Source organism: Rousettus aegyptiacus, unplaced genomic scaffold, assembly GCF_014176215.1.
Source record: "Rousettus aegyptiacus isolate mRouAeg1 unplaced genomic scaffold, mRouAeg1.p scaffold_m13_p_3, whole genome shotgun sequence".
Lineage (NCBI taxonomy): Eukaryota > Metazoa > Chordata > Mammalia > Chiroptera > Pteropodidae > Rousettus > Rousettus aegyptiacus.
Genome location: NW_023416306.1, coordinates 3,675,551 through 3,700,349, shown reverse-complemented (window position 1 = coordinate 3,700,349; position 24,799 = coordinate 3,675,551). Strand labels below are relative to the sequence as shown.

The window sequence follows — 24,799 nt, the reverse complement described above, 5'->3', positions numbered from 1 at the left end:
CCGTAACTGCAAAAAAAAAAGGGGAAATAATTCTAATACCCAGCAACAGATATTAGAGAGTGACTTACTAAGCTATGAAACGTCAACGTGACAGACTGCTGTGATCACGACGACGGCTGTGGAGACCAGCAGAGGCATGAAGGCAAAGAACAAATGACTTGCACGTGATCACAACTACACGGAAGACGCGCGCGCATGTGCACTGCCGCGGTGAACGCGCCGGCGACAGCTCACACCGCGCGCGCACTGTTTTCGGTCCTTCGGATTCGGGCACTCGACGTGCACTTTCTCCTCTGCATTCTGTCAACTTTTTCCATTTTTTTTTTCTTTAATAATGTAACATCTTTTCAACTAAAATAAAATGTAATTTCTCTGTATTTAATCTAAAAATAACACCCATAATAACCACTTACTGGACAATCACTGTGTGCCAGGCACTGTCCTAAGCACTCTCCGTCACCCACGAGGTAGAAACCATTCACGGATAAGGACACCGAGGCCCAGAAGTTAGGTAACTCACCCAAGAGCAGCCGACCAGAAGTCGAACGGCAAGGATTCAGTCCTGGCCATCTGGGCTCAAGTGCATGCTTTTCACCATTATGTAAGTATGAAAAAACATTTCGGCACTATTCAGAATGGGAAGACTGTCCTGACTAGCTTATTATTCCAGTTAACTAGGCCTGGCTCACTTACGTCTGGTCCTGCAACGACCATGTTCCAAGCGATCCAACACCATACGAAGCCCCCGTGACCACCATGCCCAGCAGAACCGATGCCTTCGGCACGGACTGAGCTCCTGGGGAGATGAGCGGAGTGGCCCGTGCTCATGGCCACCGACTCACAGCCCGCAAAGGCCCCTCTGAGGTCACCTCTGCCTGTGTCCTTCTCTCAGCTGAAGGCACGTGATGCCTTCAGCTGAGAGAAGGACACAGGCAGAGGTGGCCGACCGCACGCCACGGGCTGCGACAGGGACAGCACCAGGCCCGTGATCCCTGTCCACGGACCCGGCAAACGCGGGCTCTTTCTATTACGCAGTGTGTGGTGAGAATTACTATCACTCATTACATGCTCACTGTGTGCTACAGGCTATAACCCCTTTACGTGAATTATCTCATTTAATCCTCGCAGGAGTGCTTTGAGGTGGGAGTTATTGTTCTCACGCAGAGACCAGGAAGCGAGCTTGCAGGTGTGAGGCTGTGTGGCCAGCTGCACTCGGCTGGCAGGCACTGAGCCGGGGTGCCAGCCCTCGCTTTCAGAGTCCTGCCTGAGCAGCCGACACCAGACACGCTGTGCCCCTAAACTGACGGAATAAAGACCAGAAAATGGAAGCTGGGAGGGGGCCGGCTTCAGCTCCGGCCAGACGAGCTTCATGTTAATTACCTGGCATGCAGGCGTCCCAGAAGATTCTTCGCCACCTCGCTTGCAGAGGCAAGTCTGAACACTTAGCTGACTGGAATCCACACAATTACAAATCTGCCCCACAGCACGGGAACAAGGGGGGGGGGGAATTATGCAAATGCTGACCCCTGACCCTGACCCCAGCTCGCGGCCAATCTCCTTCCCAGCACTGCTAACCCCACAGCCAGATCTCCTGGGAGAGGCACTTTCTACAGTCAGCTCTTTCATGGAGGGTGTTAATTTTGCTCGCTCACACCAACTGTGCACAAACATGTAACCACTAACATCTCCGCTGACCAGGCCGGTGCGGTCCCGAGCTGGGGGCTGAAGAGGATAACAATCCGAGGAAACGCAGACTGACCTCAGCACCTTGCGTGACCCGACCTTGGCAGGCGAACCCACCGCCACCTCCTAAACCCAGGCTGCTGTGGGCAGAGGAGGGCGAATCCGGTTTCATCACGCCTTCACTCCAGGCAGAAAAAGGGAAAGAAGGAGCATTTCCACGCCCCGAAGAACCAGCACACACCCGCCAGTGTTGCAGGCGGCCATGTCCTGGGCACCTACTATGCACCAGGAACCAGGCTCTGCCCTTCGTACCTCTTTACACCCGCGGTCACAGTGGGTGCCAGAAAGCACTTGGTTCCATGCACTCGCAGAGGACACCAAGTGCCACACACTGTGCTAGTGTGGAGGACAGAACAAGGATCCTACAGACAGCCCCCAGGAGGCTTGCGATCCGGTAGTGTGGCAAACAGATCAATAAAAGGCGAATCGCTGTGCTGAGGGCCCTAAGGAAATGAGTAACACGGCAAGATGTATTTGCATTTAGAGAAGGCCGCTGGAGAGATAAGGGCAGGGAGGGAATGAGGCAACTGGGGTTACAAAACTCACTTGTTCGAGGTCAGATGGTGAGCCGGGGGCAGAGGCCTGGCTGGCTGGGGCTCTCGGGACCCCTGCACACCACTGCCTGACCCAGCCTTCCGTGCGATTTTTCTGTATGGCGGCCTCTAGGGTGATACCAATGACTCGAATTTATCAACCACTACAAGCATCCATTACTGTAAAGACCAAAAAGAGGAGTACTGTTTGGTTTTTTTCCTTTTGTATGTTTGGCTTTTGAGAGCCGTAAGAAAAACGAGAACAGTAAGAGTCAGAGTCTGATGTTGGCCCCTGAGATGGGGCAAGTCCCACAGTTTAAAACCATCAAGGGGACATCCGTCTGCTGGGTGTAACACGCGCTTGAGGGTCACAGGGGGCAGAAGTGGGGAGACTGACACTTCTCAAACTCGCACTCTGTCACTTCAGTGTTTCAACTTCCCAGGTGCGCGACCTAGAAACAGAAGTGTGGATGACGGACAGGCGGGGAACGGCTGCCTTGAAGGTCCCTTCGGAATGTACTCGGGGCCTGCCCTTCCTAATCACGGTCGTTCAGCTCTGCCATCAAGGGCATCAACAGCTGGACAGAGGTCGGGGCAGCCTGTACTGTCCCCACCCCCCGGAGCAAGTGCACAGGAGGCCCAGCCCGGTCAGCTGTCCACCTGCCCCCAGAGCGGACGCTGACACCTGCTGTGTGCCTTGAAGCCATCGGCCATGCTGATGCACGGCCCACAGACTGCAAATGCCCTCAGGTCAGGGTCCCGTCCTAAACACTGCTCTAAAACTGCATTTCCAAAACACAAACCACCGTCAGCGACAAAGACAAACAGGTATGCTGTGAAGGACCACTGCATACCTTGTCACCGCGGCTGGGGAGGCAAGCCGCCCTCCCAGGGTCTCACACACACAGACATCGCCCTGCACTGACTGACGCACTCCCGGTCGACGGGACCCGTGAAGACTCAGGAACTGGGGGCGACGGCCACCCTTTTATCCCCAATCCACCACAGATCCTAAAACCGCTGCGGCCAACGGTGGCCTGACCACTCGTCTCCTGTAAGTTACTGACCACGACTAACTAAAACAACAAAATAAAACAGAAAGCTTTCTTTACTGTTGTCTGTTAATCCGGCTGCTTGCCATGAAAATTTTAAGTTTTAAATCTTATCATTTTTCTAAGGAAAACCAGAGACGGTCCGGAAGCAAGTGTGTGAAGTTCCTGTGATAAAGGGGCGCTTCCAGGTGGATGCCGGCATTGTCTTGGTGGCTAGAGACACCAGCTGCGCCCCCGTCGTACCCGCGTCTGCTACGACTCGCCCTTCAGAAGGACGCTGCACTGTGAGGTCCCAAACAGCAACTAGTTTCTAACTTTTTTCAAAAAAGTCGAAAAAAATACATTAAAAAATAGGTATACGTAACAAACCTCATCTATGACCTGAATTCTAACACTTGTTAAACGGACCCTACTGTGCTTACCCGCACGTGCGCACACAATGCTACAGTGTAACCCTTCACTCCTAAACCCTCGGCAGCACCACTCAGAAAGGACATTCTCCCACGTGACTCGTCACCACTATCGCACGTGATAAAACGCGCCAACGTCCCAAATATCATCCACCATCATCTACTACCCGGGTCACGTTCAAATCTCCTGAACGGCCCCCCGACGTCTTACTGCTGCTCCACTCAAGCCAGGATCTGATCAAGGACCACCGAGGACCGCCTTTCTCCAAGTCGCTTACCAAAGAATGACTGGTGAGAAGTCGGAGGGGCTGAAACTTGACAGGGAATTAGCATCTCATCTACTTTTCCCTTTAAAAAGAAAATCATCTATACCCTGACCACAAAAGACAACTACCATTAACACGCCCATGCACTTTCTTCCAGTTTATTGTTCGTACATCGGCACACACCCACATACGCAGCTGCAACCACACTGCCTGTCTTGCTACAGGTCAAGTGCTACCTCCACTTTTTTTTGGCAACGGGAGGTACAAGCGCCAGGCCTCGACGAAGTTGGAGGGCCCCGTTTCTGACAGTCGGACACACCTACGTCGGTGACGCGGAGAGAGGCGGCCGCGCGCGCTGAAGTCCGCACGCCCGGGACGCCGCCGGGGGGCCTTCCAGCGGCGCTGCGGTCCCGCCGGCCTCCTGCGCCTCCGGGCCGACACTAACACAGCCCTCGAGAGCCACGGAGCAGGCGGGAGATGCTGCTGCCCTACATCCTGGGCATCGAGGGTGGACGAACGTGAGGTTTTTTACAGAAGGCATTTTAAACTACAGAAACAAGAAACTATATATTTAAAAGCTATTAGTAACATGGTCTAAACTCCTGGACATCAACATTTTTATTTGGAATATTTTTCAAAATGAAAAACTTTCAACCAAGAGACACGTCACACTGAATGAAATCTCAGGCAGAACTAAATTCTCAGCCAACCCAGGCCGTTGTACTGAGATGTGAACCATTTGATTCCTTAGGACTCTGCTGATTTTCTCAAACCCAGGTTGAACGGCAAGCCTTTTCTAATCCGGAAGGTGTTTCCCCGAGTAGTTTAGCTCTGGTTTTGAGCCAAAGCCTCCCAGCCTCCTTCCCTCCTCCAGGAGAGGAAGCCCAGGGCCTCTTACCTTGTTTCCAGGGGCACAGACGGCTTCGTTTTGGGGGCTTCTGATTTTCAATAGTGTTGCCCATCCTACAGCCTGAGGATCACAGGGCCCTCCCGAGCCCAGGGGTCTCTGATGAACCGTGAATAAGGGCCGCGTCACTAGCTGAAAGGGGTGTCACCTCACGAACATCCCGATCACCCAGCAGAGAGCCCTGGAAAAGCCTTATGAGGAGAACTCAGATCCTACTCGGAAAGGTCTTTGCCTCCTGCCTTTCCAGCTCTCTCCACTCCCAGGGAGGAAATCGAAAGAAAAGGCTTGGTGTCGCCCTGCGGGTGGGTCTCAGGAACCGTCTATATTAAGAAGGTCTCTCCTCGGCCCCTTCCTTTGACGCCATTACTCATCGGCAGGGCAGCAGCCTCTGAGAATGAACCGTATCTCCAAACACTCTCAATCCTGCTTTTCTCTGGGGGAGGAGCGGGCAATCAGGTGACCGGAAAGCTGAAGGTAAAAATGGACCGATTCTGCGTGTGCCACGAGAAACACTGTCACGCGGACGCCAATGTCACACCTTTTTCTTAAGGTTCTCACCCTCAGACTGGTGTGCGTCAAGAAAGACTTCCATCAGAGAAAACGAACTGATTTCATTAGTACTGTGTTTCCAAACGAGCAAACATCAAAATGGAAGCTACGCCTCGGTGTCCGCAGACAAGGAGACCGCAGGGGACAAATGTGGCGGAGGGATGTCTGCTTTGGAAGTAACTTTTCTGGACAAAGTATCGCACCACCTATATTTTGAACAATAGGTTTTCTGGGACAAAAGGAGGACATGAAATCATATATTTTGGTAAAAAGGAAGTAAACATCAAGGTAAATGGAAAGACGTCCCCGATTTCAATCCCAGAGTCTAAGGTCAGAAAGGCTCTTGACTGAAGAACACCCGGAGGCCCCGCCGCCTGGTTCCGGTCCCGGCTCTGCCCTGTGCTTCCGCCTGAGCGCAGCAGCCTCAGTTTCCTCATCTGTCAAACGGGCCTAATTCCAGTCCCACCTCCTCAGCTGTAATGAGGATCAAACAAACATAAGTGTCTGTGAAGTCCTAGCACGCTGCCCGCCACCCAGGAAGCCCTTGGTAAAGATCTACCGTCAGTGTGTTTGTAATCTTAGGTCGTGAAACTATTAGCTCGGAAGGCAGATTTCTGGCTTCAGTCGGTTTAGCCAAAGGCATACAATCAAAGGGAGTTTTGTGCTGCTGGTGTCGGATGGAACAATATGGGAGCAAATTATAGAACTCGAGTAAAATTCAAAGACAATATTCCCTCAAAAGACCCACAGAACCAGACAGACCAAGTTTAAGAGGCGCCGAATGCCACTCGGGGTCTGACTGTTCAGGGCGCTGTCATAACTCCCAGGAGTCAAGGCCATCGTGGTACCAGTCCCGCCTGTCCTGGGGGAGGGAGAAATAATCTTGCCAGAACATGAAAGGAATGAGCCCAATCCAAACCTTTGCACGCGCTTAAGGCCACATCTGCTGACCTATGATGCAGAAATCACGTTTACAAAGCCACGGCCTTGGCCTCCCAGCTTGGGAAAGCCAAGGGCCCGTGTCCACTTCAGCCCTCCGGCGACTGGGCCGGAGAGGTGGCAGGCAGATGCATGAGGGCTGAGTTCTTCCCCTAAAGGCGGCCAGGCCCCCAGGCCAAGGCGTGGCAACATGAAGCTGGTGATGCGGCCAATAGCAACTCGGCAACCCCAACCATCACCCCACCTTTCCATACACTCGGAAGAGACCAGTTTCCCTCTAAATACCCTGACCACTGTCCTCAGGCAAGTTTCCCACACCAGTGTGGCCTATGACCTGATTTCCTCCTCAAGACTCGAAGTTCAACATATTTGCAAAAGCACAATAGATCAAAACAGCTCTACTTAGGGACCTACATTTTAAGTGGCCTAAATAAATTGTTAACTTACAAACATTTGGCAAAATCACCAAATGCTCTGCACAAACGCCACCCAGCACTGGCAGAATACCGCCACAGTAGGTGCTTAATAATTCTCTGTTAAACAAATGGGCAGATAAAGGAATAGACAAATGAACAAATGAGTACACACACACACACACACACACACACACACACCCCGGCTGCCCCCCCGCCCCCTAGAACGGGTCAACCAGTTTCTAATTCATAAATAAACCCTCCTTCACGCAGGGGCCGGGGCCATGGGCCTGCCACAGCACCGTTTAGCGCCTGGTCCCCACCCCGCGGCTCCCGCAGAGTCCCCCGCCTGGGGGTTTCATCTGCATCTTTTTCACTTCCCCTGTGAGTCCGTAAAACCCCTGAAGTCAGGAACCATGTTGGGGTCAGTTCCTCATACACTTGTGTGCACACAGGACAGCAGATCACGGGGGAGGGAGGGGGCCTGGGCTGAAGTCTGGTTCTGCTATTCCTCAGCTGAGGGCTGCCACACTGATAACTGTTTTTATGAGAAACTGCATCCCAAGTTCCGAAGGACTAATTTACTGATGAACCTTCCAAACGAACTAGGAATTTCCTTGAGAGAATAGTTTTGAGATGAGGATCCTGTCACAGGTTCAGCTGCTTCTCAAGTGATCAGGGCCTCCCAAAATGACTCAAACGCGAACTGGCTGGGGTAGTGGAAGGGAAACAGAATGTCCTAACCCGAAGAACTGCTCACGAATTCCTAGCCTGGAAGGAGTGTCAGAGTCACCCCCAAAGGTGACATGCTCACAATCCAAAATGGGCAAGCAACCCATCTCCAGTCCGCACCTTAGAGAGACAATCCGGGACTCTAAGCAACGAGACGAATCCAAAACGAAATGCCACCAGAAATGGGACGCTCACTGCACTGCCAACGTGTAGCATTCCCACGTCTGGCACAAACGGCTCGAGGACGCTGTGGACGTCTGTACGCCTTTGGACCAGACCGCATCTGACCACGTCATCAAGGTTAGTCCTATCCTAACTCACGATGGTCGATGGTCGATGGTCGGGCCTAAGGTGACCGACTGGTGAGCTCATCTCCCGGAACAAGACCCTCCCCTGTTTTACAGATGGGGGAGGGGTGTCGAGACTACATACTCAAGAGTGCCAGGTCCAGCCCCAGAATTTTCCCCCTTGGCTGGGAAGTCTGCTCCCCACTTCATGACCAGAGGTGGCAGAGCAGTGGGAAGGGGCTGGCTTTGGAGGACGGCTGCCCCGGCGTGGCTCTGCGGGCACTTCCCAGCTGGGTGACCTGGGATGGGAACTTAACCGCCCCTTCCCCCTGGTCCTGAGTGTTTTCACATGTGTAAAATGTGTGCTATTATGCCGCCTACTTCGCAGGGCAGTAACTATGCTTAAAAAGTGCTCTCACACAGCATACACTCTGCGCCAAGGGCTACTGTTGCTGTTGTTGCTGTTTTGTTATATACAGCTTTAGGTACGACAAAGAAACATCTTTACCCTTTAAGGAATCCCCCCTACCCCACCATGCACGTGCACGCGCGCGCACACACACACACACACATCACAGTAAGATCTGTCACAACATTCTGGTAAATAACTCATTCCCTCAGTGCAAATAATATAAAATTTAACTTATAAACACTTGTACCATGGTAATGGCATTTTCATTGCGGAAAGTGACATGAACCAGAGAGTTCTGAAGTCTGAAACATTTCACAGAGAGCCCTCCCCTCCACACAAGCTACTACTGGACTCAGAAGAGACCTGAGCCAGGGGGTCCTGCAAGGCCCAGCTCGCTTCCTCAGGGAGGCTAAGGCAGACATCGGGGCTCGGAAGGGCAAGGCCAGCAACGGCGTGAAGTGCACATGCACTTCCCAGCAGCAGGGAGACGGGCCCGGCTCTCCGGTGGGTGCCCGGGAGCTGGCACGAGGCTTTGTGCGTGGAATCTGTCTGCTGGGAGGAAAGTCCGATGCTGGTCACTTCCCCTCCAGAGAAAGAAACAACAATACGAGGAAGCGCCAAGCACTATGGGAATGTTCCAAGTGGGAGTTGCAGCTCAGGCCAGAACATAAACAAAGGGGGGCGGCGAGCCTGGGGGGCAGGCCCGGCGAGCACCGAGGCAGAGAGTCTGGGAGCCGGTCCTCTGGGACCAGAAAGACCGTGCTTTGAAGTGACTTCTCTGCCCAGCCCTGGAGGAAGTCATCGAAGGCAAAGGCACACCTCACACGTACGTCACAGGAAGCACAGACTGAGATTCTCCGTGACACACTCGCATTCCACAGGTCAGTCTTGAAATGTCACGGCTTAGGGAGAGTCAGACGACACACACAAAGAACCACCGTGATCCCTACCGAGATCACGCCCAGCAGGGAGCTCGCCCAGCGGGGTGACCTGCTCTCATCTGGGAGGTCAAGGAAGGGTGAGACTCCAAGGATGAGGCGTGGACCAAGCAGAAGGGTGAAGGACATTCTGGGCGGCAGCAGCATGTGCAAAGGCCCTGCACGGCTGGAAGCCCACGCACGGGGGGCGGTGGCGGGGAGTCGGACGGGGCAGGGCTTCATCTCGTGGGCTCCGGGGTTCCTACGGTATGGGCCAAACCACGTGTGTTTGTTTTTCCAGGGAGACAAGTTCATGACTTTTGATCAAAGTCTCAAAGAGTTTCAAAGGTTAAGAACTGCAGAACTAGCCCAACCCTCTCGTTCTGAAAGGAGAAAGCAGGTCCAGAGAGGGCCGGACACGCCCCCGGGGCTTCTCAGCTGGCCGGGGAACCCGGACCGCTGACTTGCGCTGCTGCTCCCCATGCCAGCCGGAAGCCTGCCTTCGGCAGGGGCGTTGGCATGTCACAGCCACGTGCGCACCCTCGGGGAACGCGGACACGGCACCCCAAACGAGGCTGCCTTCTGTCCAGGCCTCCGAGCAACGCTGCAGTCACGGCCCGTGCGGTCGGCCCGCCCACCTTCCTTGGGGTCAAACGCAACCTGCGAGTCACAGGGGTCTGCCCTCCGCCTCCAATTCCAGGGCACCCCACGAGCCAGCTGCTGGGTTTTCGGGGACCTCAGCGGATGACGCTGGTTCACTAAAGGGTCATCGAGGCAGAGCCCTCGCTGCTAAATCGGCCTCCAAGTTGTTTTTAAGGTCAGGACTGGGCCAAGAACCAAATCTCATCTTCAGGACATGACAGGGATAAAGCTCATGCCTCTATTTTTATCAATTCCACCTGGAATTGAGAGACAAGAACTGTTTTTTTAAATGAAGAAAAACAGTAATTTTCTCCTCTGTCACTTATTTCTTGATATTTGGACTACTTGGGGGCATGTCTAGGGGTGTGTGTGGGACACTTCTTACCCTTCTGATGCCCCCGAGCTGCCCTTCCCACCTTCGTCTCACACTCCCCATGCAGGGGCCTTGACTTTGGCCCAAGACTCGATGCCATGCTCAAGCCCGCACCTCTCCGCCCTCCTCTCCAGCTAAGCAAACAGACCCCAACAGTCGACGTCCAGCAGACTCAACCGGTAACCATCAAGGGGCCCCACAGCCTCCGCTTTGCTTGGACCATGACGGCATCAGAAGATACAACGCCCTCATTGGGGAAAGGCTCCCGCCGGCCCGCCCCACCTCCAGGGTCTGCTGCCTCCTGCCCCTTGCAGGGCCTGACCTCAAGAGACAGCTGCCCAGCCTAAGCACCTAATTATGGCCTCTGACGAGCGAGGTGGGCCTGGGAGTGTTGATTTGCTTTTGCATCTCCTTCCTCATTAGATGGTGAGCTCCTCGACAGCTGCTCTTTCGCTGGAGCCCAGAAAGATGCCTGGCACAGAGTTGGAGCTTTTCGTTGAGTGAGTGGGTTAAAGTGCATGCTGGCGGGGCATGCCTGGGGTACCCCAAGCACGTCTGGAGGAAAAGCCCCAGGGCTCGTGTGGCTGAGAAACAGCGGCAGGAGGCAGAGGTACAGGTGGGCCGGGGGCCAGCGTACAGGGGGCCACGGGCCACGGTGAGGACTTCAGATTTTATTCACAATGTAACGGGAGCCACTGGACACTTCCGAGCAGGCCTGATTTGATCTGATTTACACACTGGCAACTGAATAAAGACTGGACGGTTCTGCGGTAAGAGTGGAAACCAAGAAGCCAGCTAGGAGGGTACCGTGGCAGTCCAGGGGGGCTGGCGGTGGTCTGGAGTAAGTGTCAGAAGAGGATGGCTGAAGGCGCTGGAGTCCGGATGCACCCGAGGACTTACCGATGGACCGCACGTGGCTTGTGAGAGAGGAGTCGGGGTGACTCCAAAATTTCCGAGCCTGAACATCTAGGTCGAAAAGGCATTATTTACTGTGCTGCTCCCCGGGAGGAGCGAGGTAGGCAGGGGCAAGGTGGAGAAGAATCGCGTCACGTGCAAGCGCTGACGATGCCCACCTGGAGACGGTACGTGGGCAGTCCTCGGGTCAGGGGCAGAGTTCAGGCCTGGAATGTACATTTGGGAGTCACCAGTATTCAGACAGCATTTAGAGACAAAGGACTAGAGCAGCGGTCCCCAATCTTTCTGGCACCAGGGACCGGTGCTCCTATGAGAATCTGACGCCTGCTGGTCTGAGGCAGAGCTGAGGGGGGGTGCTGGTGCCGGGGAGCGGCTGCAAACACAGATGGAGCTTCTCTGGCTGCTCCTCCTGCTGTGTGGCCCGGTTCCTAATAGGCCATGGACCAGTACCGGTCCGCGGCCCAGGGATTGGGGACCCCTGGACTGGACTGCCTAGGAAGAGATCGGAGGACTCAGCCCTGGGACGTTCCAAAAGAGAGTGCGGAAGAGAGAGAGGATGCAGACAAGGAGGGCTGGGACAATGTGTCCGCGAGCTACCAGACACTCATGCACGAAGACACCTTGGACGAGGCCGGTTAACCACCACCACAACGTTTTCAAACTATTCAAGGTGATACTTTAACCATAGTTTTAGAGTTTGGTCTTCTAGCTCTCAATGCTTAGTTTTAAGACATCCTGCTAATCACGATGACTAATACATCAACCTAATTAATTAGGTAATATCCCAAGGGACAATAGACCTTTGGTTTGAGATTCGTCAAAGAGGTTTCTTTCTAACTGCTAATCCTCCGGCCATCTCTTTGCCAGAGATAATTAGATCGTCGGGGTTTTTTTGCCTCCAAAGCTGCTGACGAAGCATGCGCTGGGAGCGGAGGTGTCAGCAGGGCCATTCTCCCGTTCACATGTGCTTGTTAGTCACATCTTCTTCAATCTGGGGTGTCTCAGCCATTTATCCATTCTGCGAGCGTCTGTTTCGGTACCGGGGAGCAGCTCCCATGCAGCTCTCCCCTGGGCCAGCTGCTTGAGCCAAATAAACCCTCTGGGCCCCACCTTTCTCAGCGGTGACACGAGGCCACCGCCACCTCCTTGCAGCGCCGCGGGGAGGGCTGAACACATGCGGCACGACAAAGCAGCGTTTTTACACCTTTACTATTACTCTCCTCTTCTCCCTGCTCTAAGGGTGACTTTTTAGGGCAAAGCTTGGCCCTCTTTCCATTCCTCTCCACACTTAACTTTAAACAGTAATCCCAAAGAGCGCCCCCTAACTCGCCCGCCAGCAGCAGCACCACCAGGAACCTGTTACAAACGGCAATTCTCAGTCCAACTCTGGACCTGAGTCAGAAGCTGGGGGCTGGAGCCCAGCCGGAGACGGGCAGCATCCTGGGATACCCAGCGGGTCCTCACGACCGGCACCGCCTGGCCCCAGATGACCCTGCCATCAATCCCTGCTAACGCAACAGGCTGCAAGTCTCCAATCTGTCATAAACACAAAGCTTCCTACTGGTCCTTCTGGCTGTTTTTCTTTACACATCAAATATGTCCCTTAAATAAAAAGGAAGCTACTTAAAAATTTCAATCGCCATCCATACTTCTTTCTATAGCAACAGAGAAAACAAAATCTCTGTGCAACTTAACCCAGACTAGTGTTCCTGTGTAATTATTTTTCCAACTTTCTCTGTAAGACTTGACACAAACCCTAATGTCCTTCCCGCCCAGTCCACAGAACATGAACTTAAGATCTGGTTACTCTCATTTCCACCCTAAGGAAAACACGTGATCATCGAAAAACCTGGTGGTTGTATGTATATGTTTACTGTTGTTTAAACCAAACTGTCCCAGATTTTGATGCTTCCGTGAGTTGAGTGCTTGGAACAACAGAAGTGGCAGATGCGCACAGGGGGAATGGGACCGAACCCAAACCGGCTGACCCTCCTGCGGACTCTACGGCTTGATCCTACGCCAGAACGGGCTACATTTTTGAATTAGTTCTCTCACGGCACACCAAGACCCTAGCCAACTGGAGCTCAGCTGCCGTGAACGACTCCTGCCTTGGTGTCTCCCTATCCACAGCGGGGCACTTTTGAGCGTGACGGGGAGGGTGCGATTAATCACGATGCCGCGACAGCAGGTGTAGGCGGGGATGTGTGATCATCGCCCCATCTGTCGCAGTCCACGTGAGCACAGTGATCCTCAAAGTGTCCACACGTCTGACTGTGAGGCGAGCTCAAACCTGTGTTTAGAAGCCAGGCTCGGGAGTCTGACCCTTCAAGGGCCAGGTCCTGCTCGGAGGGGACAGCTCAGGCCAGTCGCAGTAAGAGCCATGACGACGGGAGCCTTGGCATATCTATCTCCGTGTCCCCAGCATCTACTGCCTGAACTGTGGACAGCAGGTGATCAATAAACCAGCTGAAAGAATGAATTAGTGTTTCACATTGTATCCCCCGATTCTGAGACGTATACTTCTGCAGTTTAACTTTTGAAATCAGAGTGTACTGTTTTATAATCCATCCTGTTAATATATTTTATTTTTCATTGTTTCCTGAGAAATATTATTGAATCAATTAATGTCTTACATGTGTTGGTGCCGTGGTATCAAAAAAACACAGTGACTGCCTAGCCTCCCAGATTCGTACACAGAGGTGTTAATGATACCCACGGGACCAGAGCCCCCGCCGTGGCCATCTTCAGAGGACGCCTTGACCTTGCTTCTCCAGAGATCGGCCTCTCTCTCTCTTCCCCTCCCCCAAGTCAATGATACCGTCTCATGAACGTGGCCAAGAGCCTGGCATTCTGCCAGACGGTGCTCGAGTAAACGCCATCTGTGCTGTCAACTCGGGGAGTAAGTGCCGGCGATGGTATCCAGGCAGTCTCACGTGGAAGCCATGAGGAGTCGGGGAACCTTTGTCACCAGCTGACGTGCCCCAAGCATTCACTACGTGCCCAGCCACAGCACCCACCAGGCTCTGGGGCTCTTCGGGCCCCTGGACTTCTATCCGCCACTCCTGGCACCGATCTATTTAGACGGATACAAGACGGAACCGAAGGTTGCCAGGGGGCAGTGCTGGACAATCCCCTCGGTGAAGGTCCTGCAAGGAGCCCAGCACAGCTGAGAAGCTCGGGTCCAAGGCCAAGAGAGGCGCATTTCGTGGGCACGGGACCCCCGCTGGCTTACAGCCCCACGGCAGCCAACGCTTCATCATCGCACAGGCCCCACTAAGGGATGCGCTCAGTTACCAGTCACTTCGCTCAAGGAGGTGCTGAGTGTGACGCTCCACCAGGATTCACGGCTCGCCTGCAGCTCCCCCAGCCCAGACGCGATTCGTGACACCAGAGGTGATCTCCACCACAAGCAGCGCTGCCCAGGAATAGTGGTCATGATACTGTCCTGTGTTCCGTATCTTAGTGCAACTTCTATTAAGATACTAAGGTTACATAATGATTATGTAAATATTGAAAAATACCATCCACGGTACTTTTCTCACGAATTGTGGCAGAATGCACGTGACACAGAGCTGGTCGCTGGCAGCGAGCGCGTCCACACTGCGGTGTCCCCGACGCGCCACGCCCTCCGGCCACGGCCTCTCTTCAACTCGCAAAACTGAACTTAAGCATCGATTACATGTTAAACTATAACTCCCCACTCTCCCTGCCCCCAGCCCCTGGAGACCACCACTCGCTTTCTGTCCCTACGGTTTTGATGGCTTTCAGGCATCTCATGGCTGGTGGGGCTGCACGGCGTTTGACATTGTGTGGCCGGCATACTGCACTTAGGTGCTGACTCCAGGTTCATCCGCGCTGACGCGCGTGCCAGGCTGGACCGCATCCCACTGCCTGGATGGACATTGTGTCTACCATCGTCCGTCGACGGGTCCCTGGGTCGCTGCTACCTTTTCGCTCTTGGGAGTAACTGTAAACCTGAACTTCCAAATGTCTCTGCTTTCGTTGCTTTTGGGTAACACTGGATCGTGTGGTGATTCTACCTAATTTCCCGAGGAACTGCCGTACCACGCCGCACAGCGGCGACACCATGGTACATCCCCGCCAGAGGGGCACAAGGGTTCCGATCTCTACATATCCTGCCCGGCCCTTTTCATCTTGTTTTTCGTTTGTTTGGTTTTTGAAAGTCACCATCCTAAGGGGTGTGAGGTGGCATCTCATTGTTTTTTTTCCTTTCTCTCATGATTAGTATTGTTGAGCATCTTTTTACGTATTAACTGGCCACTTGTATGTCTTCTTTGGAGATGTCCACTCACGTTTTCACATTGGGTTGTTTGATTTTTGTTGGTCAAATGTCATCTTATCTATTTCCAAGAAGCAGAGCTAGTTAACCAAGGTCAAATTGTACGCAGATAAACATGATTATGTCTATACAAGAGAATACCACTCGGCTATCAAAAGGAATAAACTACTGATAAAATGACTTCATGAATCTCAAAGACAGTATGCTGAGTAAAAGAAGCCAACTTCCAAAAGGTACATACTGTATGATATTTTAGAAAAGGCAAAACTCTAGGAATGGAAAACAGATCAATAGTTGCCAGGAGCCAGGGGCGGAGAAAGGGTCGGCCTATAAGGGGAGCACGTTCTTCCCCTGGGGTGATGGAACTGGTCTCGGTCCTGACTGTGGTAGTGATTACACAAATCCAGGGATGAGTTAAAACTCAGAGAACTGTACACCCAAAAAAGGATGTGTTAGCGTATGTAAATTTTTTTAGATTCTCATGCAGTAGGGGAAAGGTTTCTCCTTTTACCCATGTAGCCTTTACACTAAGCAGATTACAAGCGTCATCTCACGAAATCCTTCTATCTCCAAGAATGTATAATTACTGACTGTCACTTGAACCCAGGAGAAACTAAATCCTGATTATTTCGGACACTCAAGATTCCATTTGAGCTTTCCAAGATCTGGGGTATCTGCAAATGATTATTTATCACACAGCAGCAGGAATCCAGAGTTGGCAGAACCATGCCCACACACAAGCGAATCTCTCTCCCGGGGGCAGAGTCCACAGAGCTCCCATCGGACCCTAAGCAGGACTCAGATCTTTACAAAGCTCAGGAGGTCAAGGTCCAGGGAGGGACCGTGGCCTGTGCCAGAGGACACAGAGGGTCTGTGACAATGCCAGACACTCAGGCCAGTTCCCTCTCCGTGGCCCAAAGGTGCCCCAGCTCCGAGCCTTCTTGATGACAATGAACTACATGTTTCCCATGATTTCGGTCCACAGGACCCCTTGCCCACCACGCTGGCCCAGGGAATGCTGGACCCTCTGCCACACGGAGGCTCAAGTGTAGTCGGGCCCCCCAGTCCAATTGCTGTCACGGCCAAATCTAAAACTGCATTCTGCAACCTTATATATTTAGGGTAATTAACAGACACAGCTCCTCAAGAACAGAAAAGCAAAACAAACCAAGCAAGGATGGATCGTGCAGGAAAGCATGCTTTTGATCTGTGCCTTCGGCTTTCTGATGAGCTCAGAGACTTAGTAAGGTGCTCGGGACAAGCTGAGGCAAAAACACACGTTAGTGTGGTTATGCTAATTAAATGAGAGGTTCTGCAGCTCCAGGACTGAACGATTAAAGAAAGTGAAAAGGACTGACTGGGCTTTGGTCCCTCTGCAAACATCCCTGAGTTTTGATCTAGCTGCACTGACAAACTTGCAAGGAGACCACACGCTTTTACTTTCACGTATCAGAAAAGCCCAGAAGAGCACAGGTTAGGGAAGACTCAGAACAATACATTGGGATTTCTGAATCTATCTTAACTGCGAAAATTAATCAAGGAGTAAAAGGGTCTAAAGTCACAGCATCTGCGGCATTCAACGCAATTTGTAAATTACTTGTACACAAGGACCTTGAATGGCTTATGGTACTTTGACTATCACAAAACAAAAGCACCACACTGTGATCATTTCACCTTCAGTGCTTAACAAAGATGGTTTAATTAATCCTGAGAGGCACCTGGCAAGGAGAAACTGAGGTGGCTTCTCTAGGGATGGAGGAAAACTAACTTGCCAGTGATCAGCACTGCTCTGCTCTGAGAAGCCACCGCCCACCAGAAGAGGCCCATTCCTTTTAGACAGACTTAAGAAATAATAAAATCAGGACTGTCCTCCCTCTACCTATATGAGTTGGGGCCACAGATGCAGCTGAAACAAAATGCCATTCTCTTCCTATAAATGATCTCTTTGGAGGTTTATTACTTAGTTGCAATCCATTCCCTGGAATTTCACTTTCTCAAAGGTAGAAGTGGGGAGGGGAGAAGGAGGGAGGGAGGGGGAGGTGGAGAGAGAGAGGCCCTAAGAGGAAGTAAAATACAGCTGACCCTGGAACAACACGGGTTAGGGGCACTGACCGCATGACCCCTCCCCACCACACACAGTTGAAAATCTGAGTATAAATTTTTGACTCCCTCAAAACCTAACTACTGTTGACCAGAAACATTACTGATAATATAAACCATCGATTAACACGTATTTTGAATGTTACATGTGTCATATACTGTATTCTTACAATAAAGTAAGCTAGAGGAAAAAATGTTAAGAAAATCCTAAGGAACAGAAAATACGTTTACAGTACAGTCACGTGACATGACATTTTGGTCAACGACAAAGTGCGCATACGACCGTGGCATGCCATGCAGCTAGGTGTGTAGTAGTCTACATACACAGCTTTGTGTGAGGACACTCTATGATGTTCGCACAACGAGGAAATCACCTAGCAACACATTTCGCAAAACACATCCCTGCCATTAATTGGTGCATGACTAATTAGAAAAAAATCATTCAAAAAAAAAGTCTGCATATAAGTGGATCTGAGGAGTTCAAACCATGTAGTTCAAGGGCCAACTGAACCTCAATAGCCAGAGACCTCCCCTTCCGTGAGTGCTGAGTTCTGGATTTCACTTACCATACGGCCATTTTTAAAGAAATGATCATTTTAGACATAAGTTAATGTTTGCTGAGTACTTATGTGTCACGACTGCTATGTGCTCTGCAGGCATCACCTCATTCAATCCTTCCTCAATGCCAGGAGGTCAGCGCCATCGTGACTTCTTCATTTCACGGCTAAGGAACTGAGGCTCGGACAGGCAAAGCGACTTGCAAGATCCCACAGTGCCCCACGGACAGAGGGACCCAGATCCGCAGCTGCAGGACTCACAAGCCCATGCTCACGGGCACTGCTCCGCACTGAGCCACACACGGGGAGACTGAGGGCTCGCAGGGGCCTTCGGTGCAGATCCAGGGGACACGAGGCCGGCCTCCTGACCTCCGGCCCAGGTTCGTGCTGTCTCCAGCATGGATGAGCAACAAGAGAAGCACGAAAAGCCTAGATCACAAGTCCCCTACACGCAGCACAGGCGGTGGCCAGGCTGTCGGCTCCCTAAGGGCACGCGCGCCTTTCATCTTCTCAGCGCCCTCCGCTGCCCTGGCAGGCTGCTCAGCACCCAGCGAGCACTCAGCCGGCGACTGTGGATGGCCACGTGGGCGGGGGGGTGTGTGTGGGGGGGGTGGAGCTGTTCTAACTAAAAGGGCACTTTCCACTGTTCACATCCAAAGCAGAGAGTCCCATCTAATATTTTCAGCAAATGCACTTTTTCAGCCACTTCTGTAACTGAGAAACCAGAAGCTACTTCCGAAATCTATAGGCAGATGTGAGGTCACTGTAACAATTCTGCAGAGAGGCCGGAAAGCCCCGGGGGAATCCCAGAGTAGCTTCCAACCAGAGACAACGATGGTGCCTCCAGGCCAGCCTCCCATAGCTCTGTACTAGACTAGCACGAGACCCTGGATCTCATGGGGACCAACGGAACACTCACCGAGGAGGGAAAGAGAAGTGCTGAGTGAAACCCAAGCACCCCAACTCTCACTCGACCCGTGACCCGCCGTCCCCTCCTGCCGCCTCCCTTCCTTCAACTGTCAAATGGGCACAATGCCTGCCATTTCACTCTCTACGTAAGAACAGAACTAAATGAATCATACACGTATCTGAAGGCAAAGTTCCTAGCACAGTGCCTGGCACACAGGAAGTACCCAACGACCATTAGCTGTCATCCTCATTTGGGAAAAATGCTGTGTAACTCCGATACAAACAAAAAACAGCAAAAACACCTCATGTCTCTAAGTGTTTTGAAAGCTATAAAGGATGATATAAGCTTTATCGTGACGATGAACAGTTAAGTGCCCTGCAACATCAGTGTCAGGAAAAACCAACAACCACCTCAACACATCCCAGCTGCCCCTTTTGTACTGCAGATGAGACTCACAAAGAATCTGCACTAGAAACGGCTCTGAGATGAATCTATCTACCCCATCGCGTAAGGACAGAGGCTCCAGAGGCTCAGAAATATTGAGCAATATGCCCAAGGTCACTCAGCAGGAAGCAGGGCTCCTCGGCCCCTGGGGCGCTGTAGCCAGATAGCCAGGAAGACCCCAGGCTTCTCCCGCACCCATCCCCTCCAGCATTATCAAGTCCCCTTTTCGTGAAGCAGCCGCCTCCAGTAACAGAGGGGCCCTTGAAAACATGGAGCTCGTTCTTTAAGTCAAAACAGCCAAGAGAACAGTGTCGCTACGGCCAACGAAAACATGGGTAAATGAGAAGTAGCCGCGTGGGCTTTAGCCCTAATGTGGCCCCCATGGGGTACAGGACCACAGGCACGGCGCTTACTGTTCTGGAGCTCAGGATCCCACAGAGAAGGAGCTCCGCGGCTTGGTCCCCTCCCCTGGAGAACGAGGCCCTCGTGTTGTGAGGATCACGCGAGGCCGCACAGGTAAAACACACAGAACAGAGCCTGGTACCAGGACATGGTAGGCACGCGCGTTATGGAAGTCAGCCCCGACTGTTTGTATTTACAATTGAAAGGAGGGGGTGAGAGGAGCCGGTCCCATGAGCCACGCACAATCGTCCCATCTATTTAGTCACGCCCAGTCACTAGAAGCAGAGAGGCACATGTGATTATCCATAACCACAAATAAGCACAACCACTGTTTCCAACTAAAGGTTGTTTGTTTTGTTTGTTTGCTCGTTTTGAGTCAGCTAAGGGGCTATTCAGAGCCATCACGTTCCACTGGACTTCCACTGCCCTCTCTTCGCTCTGCGTCCCCGCCTGCCTTCTCCCAAATACTGTAAGCATCGCACACCTGCCCAGGGAGACCGTGGGCGGGCTGCCGCTCTGAGCAGCGTGGCTGGGAGCCCCGACGGTCAAGCCCCCGCCAAGGCAGTAAGCTTGAAAAGCTATAAAGCAAGTGCCTGACCCCGGCCTTCTGTCCTCAGCCTCGGGAAGCACCGCACTCCGCTCGGCAGTGCCATGTCTTCCGCGCTTTAACCGCGGGGCAGCGCTTCCAGCTCACAGAACTCAACCCGCGGCGAATGACTGTGCTGCCAGCAGGCGAGTGAAAAGCGAGGAGAAGGGTCACCTTCAAGGCGCGGATGGGAACGAGGGTCCACGCCGTCAGGGAATAGTGAGGTGCCCCGGGAAGACGCGGCCCAGACTGCGGGTCCGGACTCGGGTTCGGAGAACCTTTACCCACCTTCCAAACCACAGACTGGAAGAGAAAAGTGGGGAGAAAGAGGAACTGTGACCACCAGGTAGCGGATTTCGGATCCATCGGGGAAGTGGAGAGCCACTGTGTCTTCACTCACAGGGGAGGAAGTGGCAAGAGAAACTCTGCCTAAGCCCCTCGACAAAGGAGGAAGGGGGAACCAGGGGAGCCCCAACAGCCTACCACTGCCAGCCCCTCAAAGAGAGCAGGTACCATATGGTCATTCCACGAGCTGACGGTGCCGGGAGCGAGTCCTAAATAATGCTCAGAGGCCGAGGGGAAGCAGTAACAGGTACAGACGGGGACTCCAACCGCAGCGGCCGGGCGGGCGGCTGAGCGGAGCTGGCACCTGCCCCGGTTTGTAAACGAAAGGCCAAGTCGCAACTGCCCGACACAGGGACCAGGAGGAGGACGCCGCTCCTGCCGCCCCCAGAACCACGCCGTCTCCCCGGGGGGCCGCGCCAAGTCGGGGCCACGCGCACCCGGTCTCTCATCACTTCCCAGAGCGCTCTCCGGGGTGCTCTGGGAACCAGCTCTCCGCCTCGTCATCGGTTTTCAGAAGATCAGTACGTAACACAGCGGCCCCGACCAACTGCATACTCCGATCAGAGTACTGGTCCTGTGAATTCTCCAAGAAACAGCCTAACTGGCCATTCGGGACCCAGAAGCAGCTCCGCTCAGAGACAGCGCTGAGACCTGGAATCAGACACCTAAGCTCGCCCTATGACGGCATCAAGAACATTCCCTCGTTCTCCTAGCAAGAACTTAGCGAGCACCTGCCGTTCCAGGTGCAGCGACGGCAACCCCGTGGCGTGCGGGACAGGCCCCTCCCTGCTGGGGCTGACGGTTTATTTAAGGCTGTATTTGTTGATTTTTAACTTGCAGAAAGGAAACCGGGGCTTTGGTTTCTGAAGGAGCTGAACAGTATTCTGCCCAGAGTGTTTATCTGGCGTCTTCCCATGGAATTTACTGTCTGCTGGAGGAAGGGAGGGCACAGGGTCTGGAGGAAGTCAGCTGGGGAGGGGACGCTGAGCGTGTCCAGGAAGTGGGTTCTCACACGGTGTTCGCAGAGGACCCAGGAGGAGCCTCGGGGGCCACGGCTGAGCGGGACAGGCTCACTGTGCCCCGAGTGGCTCCTGCAACCTGTTCCCCCACGGCCATCTGATGTATAAAATGGACCTGCTGCTTTAAAACAACGCAAAATGGGGAAGCGTGAATCTCAGAGTCCCCCTCGCCACGGCACTGAGGGAGCACAGGGGACCTGGAGAAGGGAAATAATTGCTCAAGGTCACAACGCCGGGTCTCAGATTAATAGTCAAATGGTCTAAAATGACTGACCAGAAACCAAGATGACAGATCCCCTAGCAATCCACAAAGTGTGGGTGGGTTCTGTGTTTTTCATCATAAAACCACCTTTGGGGCCAGGTGGGCGGAGCGGCAGCGGGACACCTGTCCCGGCAGCCCGGGCGGAGGCCACGCGGGCGGGGCGGCGGGCGGCCCTGCCAGGCCTGGCCGGGCCACTGCTCTTTCCAGTGCGTCATCTGATTATGGCAACGGGGACACATTCAGCTGGACTGAGGTAAGAGCGGCCCCGTGCTCAAGGCATTCTCCAATCCGGGCGAGTTTGGGAAACGAGTTTTCTGCAAGCTCATACATGACTCATCCTCGCAGGCCTATCGGGTCTGCTGGCTACGAGGAATCTCATTCAAACCACTGCTGCCAACAGCTGCTCGGGAGAGCAGGAAACGTTTGGGGTTGCTGTGGCTGGTTTTTAAAAACACATTTAGCTGGTGTTCTTGCTGTTTCTTACCTCCTTATAGTATTGCTAATGTTATTAGTATTATTAGTATCACATGCAGCCCAAAGACTCCTTTGGGCCTACCTTAATTAAATGAGGTGGTTTTTTTTAGTAAGATCAGAAAAGGAACTGAGAAACACGAACAAGAATGAAGACAGAAAGCCACTGTGTCTCTAGCGAAAGGGAGGCCCTGGGCCGTGCTCCGTAGAGGCAGGAACAAGGTCCGCTTCCCACTTCACTGCGCTAGGGCTGTGACCCTGGGTGAGTCACCAGAATTCCCTGGGCCTCAGTTGTCCTCAGGTGCAAAATGGGGATTGCTGGCCCCGCTCTAGCACTCCAGCCTGTTGTGAAGTTCAAGTGAAATGAGGTCACCTACCAGTGCGTTCTGAAACCATACGAAACTGCAGACATGTTCCAGACCATTCTGATGTTACCCCCGGACTGTGACCCGGGAGGGCCAGGCTCCTGCGGGCTCTGGGCCACTGAGAGGCGTCACACGGTGTTTGCCAACAAGGAGGGCCTCAGGAAGTGCGGCGCGAGTGAGTGACTCGGAACGGCTACCAGGTGCCATAAAAATGTTGTATGTGTTGACTGGATGCATTTCGACCACAAAGTTTGCTAATGGTGGAGAAAAGGAAGTATAAAATTTGAGAGGAGTTTAAAATTGACCAAAATACAGTGACTGCTGAGCCACAAGGACTCTTTCCTAGACCAAAAAACTGTGCAGCCTCATGGGACAATACTCGGACTTTTCATCATTCTAAGAAAATTCATAACAAAAGTTACTCTAAATGCTGTTAGTGTGAGTCCTTTTTAATGTATAATAAAAGCATCAACCACTTGACAAACACCACTGGAGTCTGGGCCACTGTATACACTGCTCTCGGGAGGGCAGCGGGTGCACTGGGCGGGCCCGCTCCCCTGGGAGCCCGCTGACTCGCCAGAGGGCCCGTGACGCCCAAACTCCGAAACAGACTGGGATTCGCTGGGAACCCGGGGGGGGGGGGGGGGGGGAATTTAAAAACTGCGTAATTTACATCTTTATACCTTCTATTCTGTCTGTCCCAAACCGGAGGTAAGGCTCGGCAGGCAAGGGGTCTCTGTTGTATCCCAAGGACCAGAACTAAAGGCCCTAAGAAGGTGCTGGATAAACTGAGGAATGAACCCGTGCGTGCATACATGGAGGAATGACTGAACGAGTGAGCGACCGGACCCTGCTGAGCACAGCCAGTCAAACTGAAGCCACCGCCCTCCCCGCCCCCACTGCAGTGCCGGCTACCTCGCCTTCCCTCTGGGTGCCTCAGAGAGGCAGCTCCCTGAGCCCCCCAGCCACAGGCCTGAGGCGAGCCCCCTCCCCTCCCAGCGCCCCGCTCCCTGCGAGTTCGCCACCGGCCCCCAGGGCCCCGTGCAGCGCCTGACGGAGGCAACCGAGGGATAAATCGGTGAAGGCGCGGGCCAGGATTTCAAAGTCCAGAAGAAAAGCGGACGAACACGAGTGGCTGCTCCAAAGAATGGGGACGCGAACTCACACGCCCGCAGTCTGCGAGGGGGACGGGAGTGGGCGACGGACGCGGCCGGCAGCAGGAGTGGGGCTCCCGCGTGGCCGCCTCGTAGGAACGAGCGCCCGCAGTCGCCGGAGCTTTAGTTTTTCAAAAGAACCGGAAACTTGAGATCTGAGTGACTTTCGGATTTTTAAATCCTGGCCATCGATTCTTTCCTCTTTATTCAAGAACACTTGTGGGTTGAACCCATCACATCTCTGGGCTGAGCCCCGCCCACAGCCACCAGTCTGTCTGTCATCTCCACTCACGGAGCGAGAGAGGTGCCCAAGCTCCAGAAACATCAGGGCATCGACTCTCTCCTGCCGTGTCTGCTGGAAGCAAGCGCGGGCCAACCGAGACCCATCAGAACCGGTGCACGACCAGAACCACGTCCACTGGTCCCCAACGTGGCCTCTGAGCAGCTGCACACATCTCCTGCTGGGGTCGGTCGGCCAGAACAAGGCCCTCTTACTTCCCTCGGAGAGCCGCCCCTCCCTGCCGGCTCTGCCCACGAGCTCACCCCAGGGAGCTCCCTCACCCGCCTGGCTCCATCTACTCTTTTCCCCCTCACTAACTCTCGAAGGCACCAAGGGTGAAGAAAAAGCCCCCCTGCACCCCAACCTTCTTCCTGGCCTTCCAAATTCAACCCTCCTCCACCACGCCTAACTGGACCGGCCCCAGCTGGCAAGCTGAGCACCTGCCGTCTTCTGGTGCCCAGACTGTCTTGGTCCCCCCGCAGCGTGGAGCAGAGACGACCGGGAACAGCACGAT

General features: G+C 53.4%; 1 protein-coding gene across 6 annotated transcripts in view; it reads right to left on the bottom strand.

Moving 5' to 3' along the window:
• RAPGEF1 (Rap guanine nucleotide exchange factor 1) overlaps nt 1–24,799 on the bottom strand; it is a 122,245-nt gene that overhangs the window by 94,764 nt on the left and 2,682 nt on the right. The window contains exon 1 of one of the 6 annotated variants that reach the window (XM_016133868.2): nt 22,864–23,478. The exons of 4 other annotated variants lie outside the window; for them this stretch is intronic. In XM_016133868.2, the coding sequence (XP_015989354.2) occupies nt 22,864–22,882 (19 nt within the window). In that variant the 5' untranslated portion in view covers nt 22,883–23,478. Of the gene's footprint in view, nt 1–4,902; nt 6,964–22,863; nt 23,479–24,799 lie in introns of those variants that run through there. One more of the 6 variants, XM_016133866.2, reaches the window with a different exon arrangement.